This window comes from Podarcis vaucheri (assembly GCF_965113315.1).
Source record: "Podarcis vaucheri genome assembly, chromosome: 3".
Classification (NCBI taxonomy): domain Eukaryota; kingdom Metazoa; phylum Chordata; class Lepidosauria; order Squamata; family Lacertidae; genus Podarcis; species Podarcis vaucheri.
In genome coordinates, this window is record NC_138761.1 from 74,262,251 (window position 1) to 74,287,381 (window position 25,131).

Here is a 25,131-nt window from a genome sequence, read left to right on the forward strand (position 1 = left end):
GGTGAAGCCACATTTTATATATATATATATATCTGTTAAAAAGCATTTTGCTATCAAACATTAATAATTATATTCAATAATCACATTTCCCTTACATGACCCGACTTCACCCGATTTCCCCCAATACTTCTTTCTGCTACAGTCTCCTGCCCTACATACGAAATCAGAAGGTGCACCAACTTTCAAGAGAGGCTTTTTGGAGGGGGAATGAAGAGGGCTGAAATGTGGATATTCCTCATATCTCTGTCCCTTATTTATTTATTTTAGACTATTCATATCTTACCCATATGCTAAAGATCTCAGGGTATACAATGATAACTTCAAATAAAATATCCATATTCATGAATTCGTAGAAGTAGGTGGAAAAACCCCAGTAAAAAGTTTAGAATACCACACATCTATCAGTTGACCACCGCTCTATTACTTGGTTTGGGACTTTAATTTTAAAAAGCAACTCAGAGATTCTTCGGGTGAAATCCAGAATCTATCTGCCACTGGAACAGACACCATTAGTGGAACAGATTGCTCTACCCCCTGCACTCAACCAAGATGTATTCCTAATTGTTGGGGGAGCCTCTGAAACATATTTGGGGTGTGTGCAGGGAAGAGAATAAATCATGCTACATGCCCCAAAGTCCACTTGTGCTGGATGTAGCCCAATGGATTGAGGACTGGACATCTGCATGTACAGCATTTGCTGCACCAGTCAATTACCTACTGAGTTTGAACATGAAACCTCTCACAGGCAAATAAAGAGTATTACAAGCCCAACACCAACTGGTTAAGTTCATTACCCCCTCCCCCCCTTTCACAAGAACCAACCCCTGGACAAATCCCGGGCACCTCATTGAGTTCTCAAGTCATGCAGGGCTGACACCTAACTATTTCTGTTGAATTTCATTTTTTCTTGCTATACATTAATTATCCTTTTTCTCAAAACAGAAAAGTAAATGACTGAAAGCTCTTTAAGGTAAAGGTACCCCTGCCCGAACGGGCCAGTCTTGGCAGACTCTAGGGTTGTGCGCTCACCTCACTCTAGAGGCCGGGAGCCAGCGCTGTCCGCAGACACTTCCAGGTCACGTGGCCAGCGTGACAAGCTGCATCTGGCGAGCCAGCGCAGCACACGGAACGCCATTTACCTTCCCGCTGGTAAGCGGTCCCTATTTATCTACTTGCACCCGGGGGTGCTTTCGAACTGCTAGGTTGGCAGGCGCTGGGACCGAACGACGGGAGCACACCCCGCCGCGGGGATTCGAACAGCTGACCATGCAATCGGCAAGTCCTAGGCGCTGAGGTTTTACCCACAGTGCCACCCGCGTCCCTTTAGATTGCTGTTAAAGAGGCCTCAGTCATATGGATTCTAAGAATAATGGTCAGATAAACAGTGATGTGGCTTAAAACGACAGATTAAATCTCAGGGGGAAATATTGAAAGGCAGGCTGTAAACGTTTTAAATAAATAAATAAGCAAGCAAGCAAGCATAGATAGTCATTTAGAAGCCAAATGCTAATTTTTGCTCATAGATGATTCAGATCTTTCTCCCCTCAATACTGTACAAAAACCAGTGGTATTTATTCTATATAGGCTGGTAGGTTGTTATTATTATTTTTAATAAAAAAGAACACTTCATTAGAACAATTACAATTATATTTTTAAAGGTAAAATTAAAAGTCAAGATAGAAACAAGAAAAAATATTTATTCCAAAACTAAGCTGCAGAATTTAAGGGCACATTAATGAACAGATTTGCTCAAGCCAAGATAATAAAATCAGCTCCCAATGGGCATTTATCTATAAGCCAATTTTGAGAACTAAGGTTCCCACACAATATCATCTTTCTTCAATACTGACTGAAGCTTCTGAGCACTTTTTAATAGCTGGAGAGAACTTGTGCTTTTATTCATAGGACAGGCACTATTCACACTGGCTCTTGAAGAGGCTGCAGTCTCTTTTGCTCCTTTTAATCGATTAGGTCTTGATGCTGAATTGGCTGCTTTTTGTTTCAGTTTTCTAGCCTTTTGCCTCAGTCTGTAAACCTAAGAAGAGAACAATTCTATAATACATCTAATGTACAAAGAAACATGCACTTTTTGGCACAAAGGACCCTGTAAAGTCGGTGCCTATACCACACAGCTTTCCCCACCAAGACATTGAGTACTTTTCCAGATATATTTTTTTATGATACAGGAAGGCCAAGCAAGGACATTGTCAGTTGTTTTTCTGCAATTGTGGAATTTGCTTGCAGTGGCTGGTTAGAACAAAGGGAAGAATGAAAATACTAGAAAGCATAGATATACCTCACACTTCCTTGCAAGCATATGGTAATATGCAATACACAAATGTATTACATCATGGTGGTGGCATAATTTTCAACTCATAATGTAAATACAGTTATCAATGAGTCATGTTACAACCCAGTAACAGAGAAGGTGAAGACGTCTATTTAATCCCTAAGACCAGTTATAGTCTAGAAGGGACAACATATTCATGTATTAGCATCTAGTTTTTTTAAAAAACATTCCTCAATTTAACACACACAAAACCAGATGCTGCACAGGAGATGTGTAAACAGTTTTTTAATGGTTAGCTCTTTTTAATGAAAAGCAATCATGGGAGGCCCCCATGGAGAAGAGGAATGGTGAAGGATGGGGATAAAAAGCAGAGCTGCTTATTTCTTTCTCATCCAATGAATTTGGACACGGAGAATGAAATAAGATATGAGGACCTCCCTTGCCTACCGGTGAGAAAACATCTGGGTATGTGTTGTGATTCTGAGCAGACAAATGGCAAATCCTGATTGCAGGCTTACAGACTGATTTTTCAGAAAGAAAGACCCATCCTCTCACACAGAAATTGATTTATTCATAAATTTTATTTCATAAAATTTATACCCCCTCTTGATTGTAAAAAATAAAATAAAATCCTCAAAGTGGTTTTTAAAAGATAAAACAGTAAAAATCAAGAATATATCCACCCACTCTTTCAAAGCCTTTTAGGAGACAGTTCATATGTCTCCTACACAACATCTAGTTTGCTTGTCCCATTCAAAATCTAATACACCCATATAAGTCTTAGCAAAGTTATTTATATAACCTCACCACCTATTACGCATTGTTTCTGCAAGACTCATAGAATCTAGGCACTGTCTTTCTGAAAATACTAGTTATTTTTTGCACTGCCTACACTGTCAATCCCTTTTCCTGACTTCAGGGCGGTTTGCTTACATTTTCTTGGTGCTTTCTCAGTTTCGATATCTGCTCTCCTTTAGATTCCATCTGTTTCACAAGACAATCTAGTTCACGTTCTAGGTCTTCCCGAACCTCCTGGTTTTGTGTTTCTTGTATCTGCTTTAGGAGTTCTTGATGTTCACTATTGGAAGAGAAACTCTCAGTAGTCATTTTTGGCACAATCCAATCCACCACTTGATTACTGTATTTCAGCATGTCATCCAATGTACGATGACTATGCACAGTGACAACATAAGTACTATTAGGGAATACTTCTCATTCCAGAAAGTACAGTATCTATGTTTGAAGCAGTGTCACACTGTCCTTAACACATTATCATCAGAAAATAAGCTACTTCTCTGTGTAGCGTAAAAATTTCATATTGCTATAGTCCTGCTTTCTACGCAGATGTTGCTTTAGCATCAGAGTTACAAACAAGTTCTAAATAGACTATCTAGGGCTTGGATGGATAAACAGAGTGAAAAAGTAATATTTTGAAGTTACTGGAGCTCCAAATGCCACAATGAGAAGCAAATGTATTATTTAAAGACCAGAAGATATGCTGTTTAGACTAGAGCTGCATTAACGGGATATGTTATTGTGCACCCTTACTAGGACTAAATGTGTTTTGACTTCTGTCACAATAAGAGGCTGGCAGTTAACAAAACACCACATTAGTAATCAAGAGTCTTGTGGCTCAAAGGCTTCTACAGACATAAATTCTTGCCTAAAGTAAGTACTCAGCTGCTTGTAGAAGATGGGTAAATTACCATAAATGGCAAGTTGCAAAATAGAAGGCTTAAGCCCACAAGGGGTTTGCACTGCAGGATACATTTTTTTACCTTTTAAATGCTTCATTGCTTTCTGTGACTTGCCACTAAAGTCTTAGGGTGTTTTCACAAATGATACTAAAAAAAGGAGGACTAGAATCTAAAGAGCTGTGTTAGGCACGCCTCTTTTTTTCTTTTAACAGCACCATCGCACCTGCCCTATCATATATTACTTTTGAATAGCACTTTGTCATGCTGCACTGCTGTTTCAGTAACTTATTCTACTATACTAACATGAGGCTTGTCGACTTGGGAAGGTAGCCCATTAGGAAAAGGAAAACTCTGGTCCTAAACCTCTGCTGCCTTGCGGGATATCTTCAGGAGAAGAAAGGGCTAAGGAGTAAACCCTACACAAATCTGGAGTGGAGTCCCTAAGATGGTTTGATAGTGCCCTGCATACCTCCTTTCAGAAACTCCTGTGGCCAAGCTGATGTCAAACAATTTTTCTCTGCTTTCCTTTGGACCACATCAGCAAGGCCAAGAGGGAGGTCTTGTCATCTGGGCAGTCCAGGACCTCCATACACACAGCCCAGGCTTGTACGCCAGGAAGGTCACTTTGGTGCTGCTAGCACAGCAGTTAGATTTCACCGCCAGAGGTGCACTCCATTGTCTCTTGAGACAGACGGATGCCATCAACAATATCCGCATGGAAAACGGGGGTTTAAAATTATTCCTAGCACCACTTGCAAAAGTGCCCAAATAGTTTCTTCTCAACTTACAAAACAATTTGCCCCAAGCCTACAGGTTTTTTTTGGTATTCAAATGGATAAATGAAAATGAGTACTCACAAGTTCATTTGTCCCAGTTCATCTTGCATAATCAAGAGAAGATCTGAAAGATGCTCAGTAGCCGAGGAAGATGTGGAGCAAGATGAAGGTCTGCTCGTGCCAGTCCTCTTTTCACCTCCTTCTGGGCGTTGTGAAGCTGCGCTCTGACTACGATATTTCATCATATGCAAGACGCTTTGAACATTTGCAACAACTGAGTGACTTGAGCTAGCAGACTTGTGGGGAAAGCAGCACATAAGAAAGCCTCATTAAACAAACGGTAATTTAAAACAAGTTCTCAATGGTGATGATGATGATACATCGCTTACCTTCCCAGCAACAAAAGGTAGTGTCCCAGCTGGTAGGTATGGCTGTGAGCCGCATGCTTTCCTCAAACCAGAAAGTTTCTGAGAAGTATAAAAACTAGAATTATTCTATTCAAGAAGCAGAAGTAGTGTCCTAAACTTGCAACTGTATCATGTGTCGATTTTGACATCGGATTGCTTCTCTATAGTGTCCCAAGCAACCTTTTAAATGGCTAGAACACCGTGTAGGAGCATGCTGCTATATGCAATTTTAAGAAGTATTATTATAGTTTGCTGAAGTTGCATTGTTACCAAGACAAGACTTCCAACGTTATCAGCACCTCCAATGTTCAGAATAATCAACAGGATGTTAAGCTGTCTTGAGACTTGGCAAAATACGAAAAATGCTCAGAAGACAAACTTGCTGTACAGTTAACAAAGTAATAGTTGAGAAGGTCTTAAATCCACTTGTGCAAGCTGCCTCTTGTCAGTTCTTCCTCCCTCTATAGCACCATGTCACACCTGAAGTCTTTTCTGAGGATGCCACACACACACACACACACACACACACACACACACACCATTCACCCCCCTGTGCACCCTTTTAATGTCAATCTCACCATTAAGCTTCAAAAAAAGCCATTGAAGACAACAGAAGGCTTCTTCCAAACCTAATTGCAGTTTTTATGTGAGCACATTTTTTTGTTATTGCTTCATGCTGCTTTTAGACTTGGAAAATACCTATTGGTGTCAATAGATTCCCCCCCCCCCAAAACCTAATTATACAGGTGACAGGGCAAGGAGGAGAAGCTGTAAGTTGAGTTTAGAAGCCCCACTGGTTCTATCTAGTTCAAGGGCTTACAAGACACAACAAAGAACATAACAGAAATACACCACTTGACTAGTTTCTTCTTGGTATTCAAGACATAGCTGAGAGATCTAACTTTTTTCCTTTTATTTTATTACCTTTACGGCTTTCTTTTTCATGCTTTTTTTATTTGCTTCTTTCTGAGGTGAAAGCGAACGCATAAGAATTCTATTCATCTCAAGTCCCGTTTGGAGCTGCAGTAAAAAAATACAACCATGTCTTGTTAAATGGACAGAATGGTATCTCAGCCCAAAGCTAGAGAGAAAAAACAGCTGGGTCCAAAGATAACAAATCTCTCTCAACAGATGCCAATGATGTTCACTGAGATAGTGATCCCTCTCTTCAGTGTGACATAAGTGGCCAATGGATAAGTAGCTTTAACAGTTTGTAAGACCCATCTGAGCAGTTTAACACCACTACAGTGAATAATGATTGCTCTCAAAAAGGCCATCTGCTTAATGGGTTAAAAACTATACCCTATGTTGGCATGGAACAAAACTCTTGCCTAAACTTATTAGCAGCATTTGGTCAGAACATAGAGCTTACTTCTATCAGGTTGTACTAGTAAAATAGTAAAACTATTCCTTTATATCATAAATAACTTCCAGCCTCATTTTATGTAGCCCCTGGTGTCCCCTGAAGTTGCCCCATTCTTCCATAACATCAGAGTCTCTTCTTTTCCATTTTCTTTCCTACTTGTTTTTAAAAAATACTTTACTCCAGATCCACTTAATTTCAGAACAATTGGAAGGGACAGAATTTTATTTGATGATAGTAAATTGTTGTTCTAAGGTTTTCTCCTAATTGTGAAACCTAAGAAGAACTAGTTTCCCCATCCAGCTATCAAATAACAAATTAGTAGGATCCTGCTATATAAGTGGCTGTGCAGCACACTAAAGCCAGGGAATAATTACTTAATTTCAGAATAGTAGTTGTATTGGTCTGTTGTACTAAAGAAATTCATCTATATACTAATTTGAGTGTTACCATCTTGGTTGTGAGTGCTGTAAGATCTGCTCCCTGGCTTGCAGGTCTGTTTTCCATTTGGCCTGGGATGGTAGAGCCCTGACTGATTCCAGGTACAAACTTTTGGACTGAGGTATTGTTTTGGGTTTTTTGTTGGGGCGGGAAAAGTTGTTGTTGTTGTTATTGATAATATTTTTTGAATATTTTAGATCTTATGCAGAAATTGTTCATTTTGGTTGTCTATTTTTTGATGTCTGATTGTGTATGACTACTTTTGTTATGTTGTACTTATGTATTGTTTTCATGCTGTAAGCTGCCTTGAGTATAGTTTGAACTATGGAAAGGCAACACACACACAAAACTATATACAGTATGTATGCCTGCAGCACCATCAAACACAGCGGAGCTTACTTCAGAGTAGATCTGAACAGAATTTGAAACCATTCTATGCATCTATAATCTGAAACAGGTATGGCAGAAACTGAATCTAGACAGTCAAGTCTGGATCAGTTTATTCAGAACACTATTGCCTCTGCCCATCGTCAGTTCTGGCTCTGCCCACCATTGGAGGGAATGCAATTCTGTCTATCTGCCAAGTGTATTATATATGTTTTTATTTAGTTCTATATTCAACCAGTTAGAGGTCATCTTATACATCAGGATTTGGGGCTAACAAGTCTCTCAGGTAAAGCTACTTATTAAGCACAAACTTCTTGCTTAGCAAGGAACAGGACCACCTTTCTCTAAAACACATTAATCTATCTTTGCTAATATGTTAGAACTATTATTTTTATTAGACCAAGCCTGCACAACTTACCAAGACCATGTGAATTACAGATTTATGGTGTGCTCTCCAACTGGTTAACATGAGACCTTTTTTGTAGTCACAGATAGGCAACAAGAATAGCAAGTTCAGAAATGATACTTTGTTGATGGGCTGAATTTCCCTTGATGGGTCAGGCTATTAGCCCAACTAAAAGGAACAATGTATTTCTGGTAGCTTTCTATTCTCACGGTATTGTCCTACTTCAAAAGCAAAAGGGGGCAGGGGTAAGGAAATGGCATTTCCTGCAATCACATTTAGGATAAAGTCACTAGATCCAAACTAATGCAGATATAGATAGCAAAACACACTTGTGTGTCACGGTTTGTATTCAGGATCACTGCTGGTTAAAGCAGAACTGCAGCATAAGGCTGCCTGCCGAACCTCCTGTTTTATCACTGTAAAAATACTCATCTTCCTACCTGCGCAGCTTTATCTTGAATTAGTTTGCGCTGGTGTTGCTCTTCCAGAAGCTTCTGTTCCAGGTGTCTGATCTTGTCCTTTGGGAGAGAGGGAGGCAGGGAAGGGACCACATACAATAAATGAACTCAACAGTTATCATTTTAAGGGCGAGAACACTGAAAGTGAGCCAAAGCTTTCCATTAAAGGAAACAAGGCTGAGGAAAGAAAAGCAAACGCAAAATATTTATTTGTTTGGGTAATTTGTATACCACTCCATATTTCAAAGAAATATGTGAATGGTTTACATCACAATAAAAACATCTGAAAAAAAGACAGAAATCACAATAAAAATCCACATTTTAAAGCGGCACAAAACATATATTAACCACTAGTAGGTCCAAAATACAAAAATACGACAAAAACAAACAGCTCTGCCCACCAAATGTAGAAGCGTGGCATTAATAGGTAACAGCAGCCCTCCCACTTCTGCCACTATCTCCCTTTGCCACAGGAATGCCCAGATCCAGAACTGCAGTTTTGCTGCTAGTCTCACAAATGTTAAATGTTATTAGGTTAGCCATTTAATGATGTTATTGTATTTACTTACTTCTGCAGTCTTCTGAGTGCTAGTAAGTCTCCAGCATTCTTTTTCTAGAATTTCAAGCTTGTCAAGTTTTGCACATAGCTCCAGCTGATTCTGGTCTTTTTCCTTCTGAAGCTGCATCTGAAAAATATGCACAAGATAGTGGTTTGGCAACTGATAGCAAGCTTTGCTCAAATGGTTTACAGCTTTCAGATTATCAAATTCAATGCCACAGAAGATGGAATTATGATGCAGCAAGTGCTACAGGCATGGGTTTAGGAGGCCTACAGACAAGAACTGCAAATGCATACAGATTTGCACAGGATCTTGCTGCACATGGAAACAAAGGGAAGATCCAGGCATCTGCTTTCTGTATATGACAGCTGACACTGGATATCACTATGGTGCATATGGATTGAGGTGGAGGTGGACAAAGTTTGTAAACATGCATGCATTAGGTTGCAGGTATCCAAGTGCATAGCACAAAAAGGGAATACACCTTGGAACATGGATGGAAATGTGTATCCTTATCTGCTATCCATAGTTCACTGCACATTTACTAGTTGCATGTAACACCAAGGTGCATTAAATCTAGCTAAGGAACAGAAACGCCAACTTTCAATATTGCAAGTTTGCATCTAGGGAAAGAATATAGCAGGGGGGAAATCTTGGGTTTACTGATGTCTTTCAGTGAAACACACACACACACAGCTTCAACAGGGATTGTACTGAGGCATTTTTTGGCCTCAGTAAATGGGAAACAATTATGAGACATTTCCCATTTATAGGCAACAGATCTCCTAGAAAAAGGTTCGTGAAATCTCAGTTTATTTTTAAAAGAAACCCTAGTATTAAAAAATCCAGATAAGAATAGTTAGATGGCTATTTTCATTTTTATTTCCACACTATTCGGCAGCTTTCAGGGAGGTGAGGGGTAATATTTGTCATCTGCAGACTATTGCAATGCACTCTACATGGAGCTACATTTGAAGATGACTCAGAAATTACAGTCTAGAATGCGGTAACTAGAATGGTGACTGGGAGCAGCCGCAGGGACCATATAACACTGGTTCTAAAGGACCTACACTGGCTCCCAATACATTTCTGAGCACAATTCAAAGTGTTGGTGAAAACAGCTTCAACCAGGTTGGCTGCGGCAACCCAGTCAGATGCATATAAATAATGTTGTTGTTGTTAAATTTAGCCAAAGGTGACTTATTGCTAAAAACACAGGAATCTATGGAAGCCACCATACATTGTAGTTGTGTGATTTCTATTCTATTCTTCTGATAAACAAAGCATATAATAATAGTAATAACAGTAATAAATTTTTATTTGCATCCCGCCCTCCCTAGCCGAGGCCAGGCTCAGAGCAGCTAACATCATAAAAATAACACAATAAGCATAAAAACAGACATTAATTAAAATACATCTTAAAATTACTTCAGACAAAAAATGCATGTAAACTGATATATGTGCACCTTATGCTTGGTCAACCAATTTTTCACAACCACAAATTTCTCAGTGTTTTCCAAGACTGTCTATGAAGGTGACAGATAAGCAAGATCTAACAAGAGACCACACCAACAAGGTTTGAGCAAAGCCTCTCAGATACAAAGGAAGGAGAAACAAAGGGCAAGAGTATGATATATTAAACATGTGCACCTGCTGTTCTAGAACCAGTTTCTTCTCCAACTCTGCATTGACCATCATTTTTCTCATGTAATCTAGTTGTTTCTCCAGCAAAGAGCAGCGAGACTGTGCTGCCCTTAACTGCATGCTCACATCTGAAGGGGAGGAATGCAGGGGGAGGGAAAGAGAGTAATAATAATGTCTTATTTGATTTTACAGATTTATGCTCTAATTTGCAATATAATGTTGCTGTTGAAATGAACTTGCTTGCTTTCACTAATGACCCAATCCCATTACTGTCCTCTCATTTTATTAGGTTATCAACAGTAGAGATACATGAAGCGCTCTGGTTATTTTCAGAGAGTCTCATGAAAGTATTCCTGCAAGAAAACTGATAAGTATTCTTATGGCTTGCCTAAAGCCTGCACAATTCTTAAAAGAAATTATGTTTGTATATTTAAGGACTTTGTACCCTGCCTCTCAGGGACGCGGGTGGCGCTGTGGGCTAAAGCCTCAACGCCTAGGGCTTGCCGATCGAAAGGTCGGCGGTTCGAATCCCCGCGGCGGGGTGCGCTCCCGCTGCTCGGTCCCAGCGCCTGCCCACCTAGCAGTTCGAAAGCACCCCCGGGGGCAAGTAGATAAATAGGTACCGCTTACCAGCGGGAAGGTAAACGGCGTTCCGTGTGCGGCTCTGGCTCGCCAGAGCAGCGTTGTCACGCTGGCCACGTGACCCGGAAGTGTCTCCGGACAGCGCTGGCCCCCGGCCAATAGATGTGAGATGGGCGCACAAACCCCAGAGTCTGTCAAGACTGGCCCGTTCGGGCAGGGGTACCTTTACCTTTACCTTTACCCTGCCTCTCACTATATGTCTCAAAATAACTTAAAGAAAGAAGCAAACAATCTACAATTTTAAAAAAAGAAGATTAAAGCATCAGAAATAGAAACATCAATCCCAGCCAAGGGATCACAGGAATTGAAGTCCAGCAACATCTGGAGGTCACAAGTTCTCCACCCATGCATAAGGGAATTTAAATGAAAATAGTTTAATAAGCAGCAGTTTCTGCTTTTTAAAAATTGCAAATGATCACACACTTCTACAATATCGCCAAACTGCAATATGCATTTTTATTTAAACAATTAGTAAAGCAGTTAAAAGGCAGATCTGCTAGAACAAAATATTTAAATATTTAAATAATGTGATAGACCTATTTACTACATATCCTGATTAAACATTAATTGAACAATCAAACAACAACATGAGTGCTCATTTGAGATTAAGATATAATAGATGTGAATGGTAAGGCTGTCATCAGTGGTAATAGGAGGTACCTTTCTTTTCTTGCATCATTCCCTGGTGAGTTATATCCTTCTCATTGGAGTCATGCTGAAAGGCCTTTTTATACTGGGCAGCTTCTCTGGACAAGCAATTCAGGTTCTCTTCAGCCTGTGACCTCTCTAATTCAAGACGGCGGATCTTTTCCTGAAGAGTTTTAAGGGCTGCCACTAGAGCTGGTGAAAAGGTAACTTAATTGTTAATGACACATCTCTGCTTTAATAACAGTAAAGCAAAGAAGCTACTTTAATGTGAACATCAGTTATGCATCAACCTGCAACATCAGTGATATTACATTGCTATATATTTTGCTTAGATGATAGAAACTTAGACTTGTTTAAAGATCCACTTTCTGTCATTTGTGCTATGGTTAGAAAGCCAGTAAGGCACCAAAAATATGAAGGTTTCTCTCATCTTCTCTTACTGCTTCTGGTTCAATGTAACCACCACTCAGATTGGAGCAGGTGGATCATAGAAGGCATAATTTGACACACATGCATACACAAACCTACAAAATATTACTGCCCATTCTCTGCTGATAGCTGCAAAATGCCCTAATCACACATCCTTATTTTTCTTGGTATAAAGTTGTGTATCCTGCTCCACTAGAAGAAAGCTGTTCTTCTACTCAGATGAACAAGACCATATACTAAGAATGACAGAATAAAGAGGTTCACTACAGCTACCTAGCAGTAATTTCCTGCTCCTAGTCAGGGACTGGAACGTTACCAAGACCTAGGTGGGCAAGCTAAGTGGAGTTGATCTGACTCAGCTGTTCCCATCTGGGAACTTGGTGCAGCACCAGCATGGGTTTAATGGGCTGGCAAGGGGGTTTGCTATGGCCCGTAACATTTGCAATCCATTTGCCAGGATACCTCTCTGCTCTGGAACATGCTACGAGGGTCTGCATCTGCTACAGGGCCAAAGAGACAGATTCCTCACTGAACTGTCAAAAGAGGTGTTGGAGAACTCTACAGCTGCTGCCCGTTCACTGGTAACCTTGGGAATGGATTGCTGCAATGTGTTCTGGTAGTCCCACAACTGCAATGTGTTCTGGTAGTCCCACAACTGCAATGTGTTCTGGTAGTCCCACGACTACCAGACCAATCACGGAGGCCATCAGGAGGAGAGCTGTTAGTTACTGAGGCCTGACTCATCTCGACTAGACACCTGGCATTGAGTGTTGCTGGTCCCATGCTGTGCAACTCTCTTCCAGCAGAGCTGGCAGGCACCCTCACTCTTGAATTTCAGACTTCTATTGAAGATTTGCATTTCCAAGGCAGAACAAAGATATTTGCTATTCTTTTTGTCTCCCTGCCCCCACTCATGTTTGCTTTACTCAAAAAAACCAACCAAGTTTAAGATAATGAAATATTCCAAGGACAAGTAAGTAAAACATTAAATAGGTACGTGCTGCATAGTCCAACACCAAAAGTTACATTTCTCTTTAACAAAATAAATAAGAATGTAAGGACATAAGAAGAGGCTGGTGGATCTGGCCAAAGGCATCCTATTCTTGGTGGCTAATGAGATGCTAATGAGATGCTAATGAGATGCTAATGATCACTCTCCCCTCCTCTGGTTTCTAGCAACTGGTCTTCAGAAGCATTGCTGCTTCCGACTGTGGAGGCAGAGCACAGCCATCATGCATAGTGGCCACTGACAAGCCTCTCCTGCATCAATTTGTCCAATCCTCTTTTCAAGACATCTGCGTTGGTGGCCATCGCTGCCCCCTGTGGGAGTGAGTGCCATAGTTTAACTATGCGCTGTGTGAATAAATACTTGGGCATGAAATAAATGGTTCCATGCCAAAAACAGACAGGAAACAGACTATGGCAAATAGAGAAGTCATTTTGAATGCACTTCAGGTTAGGCCAAATTAAACTCTCACTCTTGTAGAAAACATGAAACCAAACACAAGCACATGCAGTACTTATCAAGTCTCCACATGTGCGTGCAGCTATTGCAGCATAATACTGTAGTATAATATATTTCTTTGGCATTATATTCATTTGTGACAAAAAAAATTCCAATGATGTTTACTGGTTGTGTTTCTTTTGTTATGTTTCAGAAGCCTTGATTCTTTTTTTGTTTTGACTAGTAAAAAAGCTAAAAATAAAAGGCCAGGAACATGGCCCAAATTTACCTTTGTAAGCAAAGCTAATCTCAAAACTTTCAGATAGATAGATACAGATACAGATACAGATATAGATAGATAGATAGATAGATAGATATATGGATGATATAGATAGATATAGATATATATATAGATATATATGGATCAACAAACTAGTTTGTGATTAGCTGGCAAAATCATCGTTTGGTGTGATGAAAAAATTGACAAATCATTTGTCCTCTTGAGGCCACTGCACTTAAGAAACTAGAATGCCATTGAACAGACATCAAATAGAAGCACAGAAGCAGCTCAAAACCATGGTTTGCCTTCACATTTTGAGGATTAAACTACGGTTGAAGTTCTAAACTATTACTTAGAGGTTTGAGGTCTGAATTGAGCTATGTAGCTTGCCAGACAAGGCCACCTACGAAGCCTCAGCAAATTGAAAAAGAAGTGCACATATTTTCCCCCAGGCAGCTTCCCTTTACTCTGTAGCTGAAATCTGAGTAGCCCCCCACACTGCCTAGCTGCACCTGGGAGAAGTGTCACCTCGAACAAATACCAGAGAGAGCCTGTTCACTAGAAGATATGTTACTCAAGCCAACATTGTCTTTCTAGCTATTTTTCTTGGATCTCAAATATCATATAAGTTCTAAACCAGTAGCACATTCCAAAACGCATTCAGCAAAGGCCAAGAATATTTGCTGACTAAATGTCACATTACTCATGTGTCATACTACAATACTTTGTGTTTTACCTTGGTTGTTTGGTGCAGGAGTGTCTTTTGCCATAGCTGTTGCCTCCTTTGATCTGACGTTTGCAAATGCAGAGTATATGTTACCTGGAGGCTGAAGAAAACTTCCTATGTAGCTGTTCTTCGACTCAGAATCTAGAGACTGCAGAAAAGATATACAGTGTCATTTATAGTTATCTTAAACTATAAGAGCAAGGAATGTACATTTTATCTTTGTTCAGTAAGCTACTTTCCTTTTCATGCATGAATTTGACTCTAACATCTATTGATGGGAATAAGACTGAGGGCAATGACTTTGAGATTTACTAGTTCACTGTGGCAAAACTTTCCTTCACAGGTGTTTGTTTCCATGCTCCCATAGCAGGTTAAAATATAAAGTCAGAACCATTAAAAATAAACCCACATAGCTATTTTGCCTAATTCTGTGGAATGATGTAAATTTAGGTTAGATTCCTTTGTAGTTCTATGTTCTTTCTCTCATGTTGCTTGAGAGAGGGTTCCCTCAGACCCCTAATGCTAAGAAGCATTAAGTTTCCCAGTGATTATTTGGAAATTAAATAGAAAGATTAATGTAGCTGACAGATTCATAAAAAAGAGAAGAATCTGCAGTAATGCTACACTGAAAGCTATTTTCCCTAACTTAAAAAAACCTGCTCAAACATCTTTGCCTCTTTAGGGACTGCTTTAGAATGGGCTAGTTTCTTTGGCTGCTAACATCACATTACAGTACTTACCTCCATTATAGGGGGTCTAGACTCTAGACTCACCTGCCGAGACAGAAAAGTCATTATGTTGTGTGATTCTTATTTTGAAGTATAAGCAGAATGACATTTTTTCCTCAGCTATTTGTATTGATTTAAGACATTTACAAAGAAAGGAAGAGAAGACAGATTAATTTTTTTATGAGCAAGACTGAGGCTACATCAAGTCGGGATGATTTTCCCACAAGCTTGCAACAGTAAAATGGCGCAAAATATATTAGCCTGCTCTACACTTCGTGATGTGATTGCACTGTCTGCATTCCACTTAGCTGCAGATTTTCAATGCATAGCAGGGGATTGGATTAGATGACTCTTGGGGTCCCATCCAAATCTAAAATTCTATGATTCTATACAATAATCTCTCAAACAATTGGTCTGGAAAAATCATTCATACTTTTGCTCTTTCCAGCATTGTCCCTTCATCCATTGTTACTGGCAACTTTTTTTCTTCCAAAGGACTTTTTGTTCAAATGAAATTAGCCTTTGTACAATACTTACATAATTGTTCACCATAGCTAACCAAAGTCTCCCACCCCAATCTTGTTCATTCTTGTGGAAGCTAAACTGGTTCATAGTATCCTCACCATCAGCAGGGCCCATCTTCCTACATATTATGTAAAATGACCAATGTTTAGGTGTTCAACAAAGTAGTAAGTATATTACCAAGAGTGTAGGAGCACACAGCTTTATTTGCACAAAGTACCAGTAATCATTTATTAGGAAAACCATTAAAACCCAATTTCAGCTAGAAGCAGCATGTATGTAATCAAAGTACAAACGTGGACACAATATTACACACAAAAACAATGCTCATTTGGACAGGTTCTGTCCGAATGCTTTCACTGGGTGCAGCAGTGTTGCAAACAAGCCTAAACTGTTTTACCCTGGTACAAATATTAAATAGGCCTTGTAATCCCAGTAACTATGCAAGGGGCAGGTGGAAAGAATTTCAGCTAGTAGCTGTAATAAATGCTTCTGTTTTAGGCTGACAAATGGGTGTGAAATAATTTTTATATTTGGACGGAGACACTTAAGTCAGAGAGATCTTTAAACATGTTTTTGAAAGGAAAAACAACACCCTTTTATTGGACAGACAAGTTTGCAAGCTACTTAAGGAATACTCTTATATCTTGTACTTTGTCACCTATCCCTGCATCCACACCTGAGCTGAATTTGAGCCATGGCTGGAGCGCTCTAGCACCTCTCCCTCATTTTAAAGTGAAACGATTAAGCCCTGGAGGCGTGTGTTTAAAAGGCCTTAAAAAGCAAGCCTACACGTGTTTTCTCAGAAGCAAGCCGCCTTGAACTGAACGAGGCATGTGTGGGTGCAAGATTGCAGCCAAATACAGCGAGTATCTCAGGGATGCCCCCTTCACCGCCACCAAACACCTCTTTTGTGTCCGCCCGGTGGTGGTGGTAATAATAATAATAATGATAATCATCATCATCTCGGCTCCCTCCTCCTTCCCCTCCCATAAAAACAGCTGTAGGTTTAGTGTTCTTCGCTTGCCTGCATCTTCTTCCTGGCTGGCCAGGGTGGGCTTGGAAGCGAACTGTTGGGGGTCTGTGGCCAAAATTGCTCTCGCCTCTCCTGGGGGAGGGTGGGCTGGGAAAACCCAGGCACGACACTCTTTACGGACTCTGCCGAGGCGCTGGAAGTTACTGCAGGGTGGGGCCCTTGGGCGAGGCGAGGGCTGGGTGGTAAAGGAAGGGATCTGTGGGTCTCCCCTTTGGGCCACGGTCACAAAGAGGACGCGGGCGGAACGAGGAACCCGAGCCAGGTGAAAACGGGCGGGGGGGGGGAGGAGGAAGCAACCAGCAGAAACTCAACAGGTGAAGAGACGACGGCCCCCTCCCTCCCCGCGTACACACCTTACCGGGATTCACCCCAGCTGCAAAGACCAGAGGAGCACGCGCCAAGACCCAGCCCCAGTTATGGCGCTCGCCTTCTGCTTCCCGGCTTCGGGCAGACCACAGCTAACCATAAAAGGGCGGCTCACTTCCTAGATCGCCCTTCTTCGCCGGGGCCGTTTTTCAAGCCGCCCGCTTCCCCTCCCGCTCTCGGGGATTCCACGCCCTCGCCCCGTGACCCGGATTATTGGCCCCGCCTCCTCCCAGGTCGCTTAGCGGCTCCCCCTGGGTTAGGGAAACTGCCCGCCCTCCTGCCTCGCCCGCAGAAGTGCTTTCCTTGGCTCAGGGCGGGAGGAGGAGGTTGTTTGTGCTGCTCTTGGGCTGGCACGCCAGCATTTCCCTTGCATTGCATGCAGGGGAGAGTGCGTTCGTCTCGCGATGGGATGGATTAGCTGAATTACTGGTTTGATAGGCTCCGTGAGAGATGGATAGATAGACAATGGACATGCACATTCTGTCCTTTGCCTTTGCCGCGCTTTTTCCTGTGCGGGAAGGGGGTCCACAGCATTTCCAGGTAGGGCTCAGCCCCACGCTGAGACCCTGAAGCGCCGCAATACTGATCTAGATAGACCGATGGTCCGCCGTGGTATATGGCGGGTTTTAGCAATACTTTTGGAATTTTTACTTATTAAAGGCGCAACTGCCCTGGGGGGGGGAGTGGCTAGCCCTCCACCAGCCACAGATGCAGCTTTTCACAACACTGACCACATACACAAAGTGACTGTTTATTACTGCCCGATTTATAATATTTATTTTGCATTCCACTCTCCCGAAAAAAGCCCAGGGTGGCAAACAAGTGGCAAAACACCTTAAAAACAACTCCAATGCAGATGCAGACTGGGAAAGGTCTCAAAAGGCTTGTTGGAAGAGGAAGGTCTTCAGTAGGCACCCGAAAGATAATACTGTTTAATACTAAAAGGGAGGAAATTCCATTTCCTACATTGTGGCAGAATGGATCAACTGATAAGATGGTATCTAAGCCCTCGCCTGTAGAGTAGTTATAAAAAGATGCTGTGAAGTAATAACTAGTCTGAGTTTGGTGTTCATGGTTTGCAGCTTAAGACTGCATGTTTGCTCAAACACCTGTCCAACAAGACTTACTCCCAAGTAAGTCAACATAGGTCTATGGCCTTAGTCTCTATTTTTGTCAAGGATACAGTAATTGATTTTCAGCAGTTGATATTATTGCTGTAGTGTTAGTGCAGGAAACACGAAGATGTTTTAATGAGCGAGACCTCCCATTTATAGCAGTCAGATGCTTAGCTCATGATAACTGCATACCAACTTCAAACACCAAATCAGTAACAGTCCTGCATAATACAAAGCAGAAGTATTGGAAAGTATATGTATATACATATTATTTTAGAGCTAAAAGCACATTTGCATTATACATAGTATTTTGATACATATAGATATGTATATTTCTGCAAGTATAGCATACAGAAAGTTGATATGACATAGTGTTATCCACTTACATTAATGCCTCAAATTATTATTTTTTTTTAAGGTTCACATTCTTTTTTCTTATGGGCAGCAGATTTTAAAAATGCAAAATTGAAATCTTTCTCAAAAGAGTTATGATTCATTGTCTAGTTGGGAAAGTTGCTGAACAACTATGGCTCACAGTTTGCCAGAAAGAACTGAGTTCTAGAATTAAAAATGTTGTTCAGAGTAGTCAACACTCTTGCTTCAGAGAAGTTAACTTTTAATAGGATTAAGGTAAAGGTAAAGGGACCCCTGACCGTTAGGTCCAGTTGCGGATGACTCAGGGGTTGTGGCGCTCATCTCGCTTTACTGACCGAGGGAGCCGGCGTACAGCTTCCGGGTCATGTGACCAGCATGACAAAGCCGCTTTTGGCGAAACAAAGCAGTGCACGGAAATGCCATTTAACTTCCCGCCAGAGCGGTACCTATTTATCTACAGTGGTACCTTGGGTTACATACACTTCAGGTTACAGACTCCACTAACCCAGAAATAGTACCTCGGGTTAAGAACTTTGCTTCAGGATGAGAACAGAAATCATGCTCCGGCGGCCCAGCGGCAGCAGGAGGCCATGAATTAAGTAAGTACTTGACCCGAGGTACCACTGTACTTGCACTTTGACGTGCTTTCGAACTGCTAGGTTGGCAGGAGCTGGGACTGAGCAACGGGAGCTCACCCCCCTCATGGGGATTTGAACCGCCAATGTTCTGATCAGCAAGCCCTAGGCTCTATGATTTAGACCACAGCGCCACCCATGTTTAATAGGATTACTTACTTTTTAAATGGTTTGAGAACTGCTACTGTGCCCTGCATTCAGGCAAACAGTTATAAATCCTCCAAGGTGGTTTACTGGAATGTGCACATTTATCCACATATGTTTGTCCACATTTCAGCCTTCAGTGTTATGAATCATTCAGTTTCTGACCGCTTTCCAAAATAAATTCATGCTAATAGCTACAATATGGGCACCAATATTGGGAAACTCTCTGCTCTTCTAACTGTTGTCCTGAAGCCAATATGACTGGCAAGAGACTGTTTAAAAAGGCCAGTTTGGAACATGAACCTACTTCCCAACCCCCCTTGTTTTCCATCCAGAACTGAGAAAACAGTTGGCTGAACATCTGCACATACTATTTTGATGGTTTCTTTGAAAATTCCTCCTGCTATGATGATTAGGCTGGGAAAAATAATGTATTTTGGTGCTATTCTCCACTCTCCCAGCCCCCAGCTTGACATAAGGGGGGACATACAAAAAGCCTCCAATGTGTCACATTAAATCCCAACTCCAATAACTGACTGTTCGCACAAGCACAAAACAGCCATCTAAATCATTTTAACATAACTTTATATTAACCACAATAATCCTGTTGAGAGCTCGTTTAGAGTAGCAATTGATTTAGAACATCCATATGAGGAAACAGAAATGAAGTAATTTTTTTTTGCCCTTTGCATATATTAAGTTTTCAAAAGTGACCATCTTAAACCCAGGGTTGTTCACTTTTGAGATGTCACTGAAAACCTAATGGGTTTATGTATGCCTAACACTGCGTAAGATCAAACAGCATACATTTAATTACTGTTGTTCATATTGGGAGGAATTCAACATTGTACTCTTCTGATTGTTCTGTCAGCACAAGCATTCCAGCTTGCCTGAATGACCCCCTTATCCTCCCCCCATAAACTGTTCTAGGGGTTCTCCTGACACCCCCCAAAAGCATGGCGTGTTAAGGGGACAGAACCAATGTGATTGGTCAGTTAGTTAAGTATTTCTTTTGTTTTACTTGATGGGGGGCAGCTGCCCTCTCTTGGCTACGCCCATGCCCCCAAGGCCCATCGCAGACGGCACTGGGGAAGGGGGGGGTCCATTGCGCAAGATGAAGTCCTTGTGTAGGACTTCCATTGATGTGACTGGGTAGGTGAATCCTGCATATAGATGTATACCTTGGGTTACAGACACTTCAGGTTACAGACTCCACTAACCCAGAAACAGTACCTTGGGTTCAGAACTTTGCTTCAGGATGAGAACAGAAATCACGCAGCGGCAGTGGGAAGCCCCATTAGCTAAAGTGGTACCTCGGGTTAAGAACAGTTTCAGGTTAAGAACGGACCTCCAGAACGAATTAAGTTCTTAACCCAAGGTACCACTGTAATAATATAGCATGTTTTTCCTCTTAGCATTAGTTCACAAGGAATATAAGAAAAGCAAGTCATAAATGTCATTAAAATAGGAATTAAGTATTCAAATGGTTGTTTGCCAGGAATGCTTGGCTCTAAGCAGAAGAGCTAAAATGAACAGGTTAGAAAATGTTACGATGACTGAGTTTTGCTGAATTTTAGTTTTAGCTTGTCAGAGATGTTGTGGATAATTATTTCAGTTCTTTTGAAGTTATACCATGGTGGAAGAGGATTATATCAAAGATCCGATTACACAACTGTAGAAGCAAAGGCAATTGCAAACACTTTAACCTTCAAGACAGTTTAGAACACACTTAACTATGGCATATTTGAATTTTAACCTGCTTTCTACTATGAGCTGTTTTGCATGATACAGGTTTAAGGGTTTTATAAAACTGCAACTCAGGAGCACTTACAGCTCAGTTCTAACAGGTTTACTTTGAAATAAGCCCCCATTATGTTAAGAGGGGTTTATTCATGGTATTGCTTAGAATGGCTTAGGCTGGTGTAGGTTATATATCAAATGTTCATGTCAAGAGCTGTTTTGGAAAGATAGCCAAACTTTATACCAGAGAGTGTTAGGAGTTTTGCTTTGGATAATATTTCAGCTGCATAACTACCTCTCCCAAGCTTCACTGCATCCTACAAAGTTCAGTAAGAATACTCCCTCTCATCTACTGTGAAGATGTAGTCAGATACCAATTGCATTTTAACCTGCACAAACAATAGACAAGATTATATACATTAAATAGGTGGTATAGTGAGATGTAGTGGTATCCACATTAAGTGAGTCATACATATAATAGACAAGTATATAAAGCTGTAAGCTTCTAGAATAAGCTATTTATTGTGATGTTTAACTTAATATTTGCCTTCCTTGTTGCAAAACAGATGACTAATTGGCTACTGTATTCAATTAATTCAATGACCCTATATAAAAGAAGTGAAAGGAAGTACAGTGGTACCTTGGTTTAAGAACAGTTCGGTTTAAGAATGATTTGGTTTACAAACTCCGCAAAACCAGAAAAAGTGTCTTGGTTTGAGAACTTTACCTCGGGTCTAAGAACGGAAGCCGAACGGTGGAGGGGCACAGGCGGCGGGAGGCCTCATTAGGGAAAGTGTGCTTTGGTTTAAGAACGGTTTTGGTTTAAGAATGGACTTCCAGAATGGATTAAGTTCGTAAACTGAGGTACCACTGTATCTTTAACTTCACAGACTGAAAGGAACTGAGCGACTATTGCTTTTCTAAAAAATGAAAAACAATCCTACTCTTCTAGGAGTCCAAAACACAAAGAACTGACACAGAGATAAAATTACAAGAGGCCCAATTTGATTTACTTATAATGCTTATAAACTTCATATTAAAAGAAACATTGGAGGAGACCCGCTGAAAATAATGGATGCAAGTTAATCATGTCCATTAATTTCTATAGGTCGTCTTTGAGCAGGGCCAACATGGGAAAAGTAAAAATGGACCTAACGAAAGTACAGGCATAGCCAACATTCACTTTCTGAAGACGCTTCGTTACTATGCAGCCGTTTACCGTTAACGGAGCAGGATCTTTAAGAAAAGCTAGTCCCCCAGTATATATCCAGCTATATCTCTATGCAGCACCTCATCACAAAAGCAACCATCTTCTTTCTCATCACCTTTCACCATTCTTTCAACTTCTCATCGCAAAAGCGACCACTACCCTCGTCGACTGTAGACAAAGACAAAAGAAACACGGAATATAACCGTGGTTGCAATTTTTTTTTAATATTCCCACGTGACCAGATGGAGCTGACGCGTTTCTCCCTCAGCGCACTGCTTTCTGGGACTTGTAGTTCCTCTCGAACAAGAAAGCTCTGCAGTTTCGCGGGCGTGACACTATATGTCCCAGGCGCCCCGGGAACACTTTGCGCCGATTGGTTTGACAGCTCAGAGGGGGGATTGGCTGAAGCCGGACATCTACCTCGCGTCGACTCCACAGGCGAGGCGGCGCGTGCAGCTTTGAGAGAAGGGGCGGGGCCTGCCGTCTGCAGCCGCCCCGGGGGATGGCGGGGAGAGAGGCTGGCCGCTTCAGAAGCGGGAGCGGTGGTGGGCGGGGGCGCTCCGCCGAATCCGACCCGCTCCGGTTCTTTGGGGTTCCATCCGGAGAAGCCTCGCGGCGGGCTCGCGCCAGCCTCTCCTTCCCGCCCCCGTTCTGCTGATGGGCAGCTGCCGAAGGGCGAGGGGTGGGTCCGGGGAGGGAAGAGACCCAGGCCCTGCAGGGCTGGGAGCAGGCGACCCCGGACGGGGACTTTCTCCCCTTGAAAGCGGGGCGGCGGGCAGAGAGGAGCGCCAGGAAGGGAGGGGCTCTCCTCCTCGCACGGTCCCAGCCAGCGCCAAGCAACTTTCTTAGCCGCGCAAGTCCTCGGACTCTGCAAGCCGAGCTTCTCGCAGCCTAACGGAGGCGCCTCTTCGCGCATTCAGGGAGCGAGACGTATTTTATTTCGCAATATTTAGATAGCGCTTGGTTGCAACGAAGCCGCGAAGCACTTCTCGGCACCCGGCCATTATCATGAGGGCTGGCGGGTAAGAAGGGAAGTGGGGGAAAGGCGCAGGACAAGACCCCGATCAGCCTTCCGATATTCCTTTGACTGTTCTGGGGAGGAGGAGGAGGATGGCGGCCGCCTCGGAGAACTGAGTCTTGGGAGAGCGAGGAGCGGGGATCTCTTTCTGAGAATGGCCGACCGAGATGGAGAGGTGAGGTGGGATGGGCTGTGCAGCAGGGAGCGCAGCGCCAGAGACAGCGCCATGGAGAGCATAAGGCAGGCGGTCCTGAAGAAGAGCGAGGCGGTGGCTCCGGCCAAAGAAGCCGCGTCTCCTCCGGCGTCGCCAGCGGCGGAAGGGCTCTCGCCGCCTCCCAGCGGGGCTCGTGGCGGGCTGAACGAAATGCTCGCCCGCCTGCTGATGCTGTCCAAGAGATGCCCCTTCCGAGACGTGAGGGAGAAGAGCGAGGCCATCCTGATGAGCGTTCAGGTAAATGCCCGGCTCCTGTGCTTTCTTCGGGAAGCGTCTCGAAGTTTGCAGCTCTTTCCCTTGGAATAAGTTTCGCTGAGCTCTGAAGGCCTTTCTGCTTTCTTCCTGGGTGCCTTCAGGACGAAACTTTTGTGTGTGCGTCTTTCGATGGTAAGACAAGGCGTTCAAGGCACATGAGATTTTCCTCCTTTCACCCTTGCAACTGCCCTGTGAGGTAAAGCAAACTGAGGGACCAAGGTCACCGTGGTAGAGCGGGGAGCTGTCTTAAGCCGAATTGTATCATGCCTCTACTTTGGCTGCGTGGCTCAAGGGTGCAGACGGAGTCTTTCTCAGACCTGGTGTTGGAGATCCTTTCACCAGGATTGTCAAGGATTTAGGTCTGTTTCTTCTGCTGCTGCCAAACCTTGACCTCTGAGTAAATGATCGATGAGATTTCATTCTAATAAAATTTGTTTTGCACTGGGATGTAAGAAAATTTAAGCAGTGATCTTCTTAAGGGGAATTGAACTAGGATTTACCCACACACAATATCATTAACTTCCAGTTGACAAAATTCAATCCCCTAACCTTATCTGGATTATGCAGTAAACATTAATGCACCTTTGGGAAAACCTTTGGCTCAAAGTGGCTCTTTGAGCAAGTTCTCCACCTGCTCATAGTAATATAGTTAACAAAAGAAGGTTCCAATGTGTTTGCTTGGAAATTGTGCTTCATTGGAGACCTGTGGAACAGTAGCAGTGCTGATTAATTAAACTCCAGCAAATAATCTCCATTCCTTTTCTATTGGAATTAGCATAGAATCATAGAATCATAGAGTTGGAAGAGACCACAAGGGCCATCGAGTCCAACCCCCTGCCAGGCAGGAAACAGTTGATAGTAACTATGTTCTATGCAAGTAAAGAATGTTACACTTGCAGTATAATTCTAACAGGTCCCATTGACCTGTTCAGCAGTTAATTAACTCACTAGTGGAGGAGTGAGGGGGGGTGGAGCGCACCGCCCCCACCCGTGCGATCCCGGTGGGGTGCCATCCCGGCTGCCATCCCGCCCTGCTGGGCACCACGCCCCACAGGCGGCGTGCCCCGCCCCTGCCTGCTCTCCGCCCCCCTGGTGCCAGAGCATGAAGCTCCACCACTGAATTTACTTGCCTGGAATAAAGGTCAGAATCCTCCAACCTTTGCAAGGTCATTGG

The 25,131-nt window shown here is 42.4% G+C and overlaps 2 protein-coding genes and 1 long non-coding RNA gene across 5 annotated transcripts in view; 1 reads left to right on the forward strand and 2 right to left on the reverse strand.

The window, feature by feature from the left end:
- Nucleotides 1–1,679: 1,679 nt before the first annotated feature.
- CEP57L1 (centrosomal protein 57 like 1) lies at nt 1,680–15,458 on the reverse strand. The gene is made up of 11 exons (XM_082216856.1): nt 15,340–15,458; nt 14,609–14,747; nt 11,732–11,911; nt 10,436–10,557; nt 8,795–8,911; nt 8,208–8,285; nt 6,095–6,190; nt 5,153–5,230; nt 4,845–5,059; nt 3,224–3,368; nt 1,680–2,035 (listed from the first exon to the last, which is right to left on the reverse strand). The coding sequence occupies exons 1-11, from the start codon at nt 15,391–15,393 to the stop codon at nt 1,811–1,813; spliced, it is 1,449 nt and encodes a 482-aa protein (XP_082072982.1). The 5' UTR covers nt 15,394–15,458; the 3' UTR covers nt 1,680–1,810.
- Nucleotides 15,459–22,248: 6,790 nt separating this feature from the next.
- LOC309529010 lies at nt 22,249–22,985 on the reverse strand. Its single transcript, XR_014218029.1, has 2 exons — nt 22,891–22,985; nt 22,249–22,638 (listed from the first exon to the last, which is right to left on the reverse strand). It is a non-coding gene; the product is annotated as an uncharacterized lncRNA (long non-coding RNA).
- Nucleotides 22,986–23,218: 233 nt separating this feature from the next.
- Nucleotides 23,219–25,131, forward strand: part of SESN1 (sestrin 1) — a 46,642-nt gene continuing 44,729 nt past the window's right edge. For 2 of the 3 annotated variants that reach the window (XM_082216650.1, XM_082216652.1), the window contains exon 1: nt 23,515–23,939. In XM_082216650.1, coding sequence (XP_082072776.1) covers nt 23,643–23,939 — 297 coding nt within the window. In that variant the 5' untranslated portion in view covers nt 23,515–23,642. Of the gene's footprint in view, nt 23,940–25,131 lie in introns of all 3 variants that reach the window. The other variant, XM_082216651.1, reaches the window with a different exon arrangement.

Excerpts from the sequence above, each read along its gene's own strand:
- CEP57L1 (XM_082216856.1), bottom strand. The coding sequence starts at position 15,393 with ATGACTTTTCTGTCTCGGCAGGTGAGTCTAGAGTCTAGACCCCCTATA. Across the intron at positions 11,912-14,608 it reads TCCTGCACCAAACAACCAAG|CTCTAGTGGCAGCCCTTAAA; the intron begins GTAAAACACAAA and ends CCTTTTCACCAG. Across the intron at positions 8,286-8,794 it reads GCACTCAGAAGACTGCAGAA|GACAAGATCAGACACCTGGA; the intron begins GTAAGTAAATAC and ends TCTCTCCCAAAG.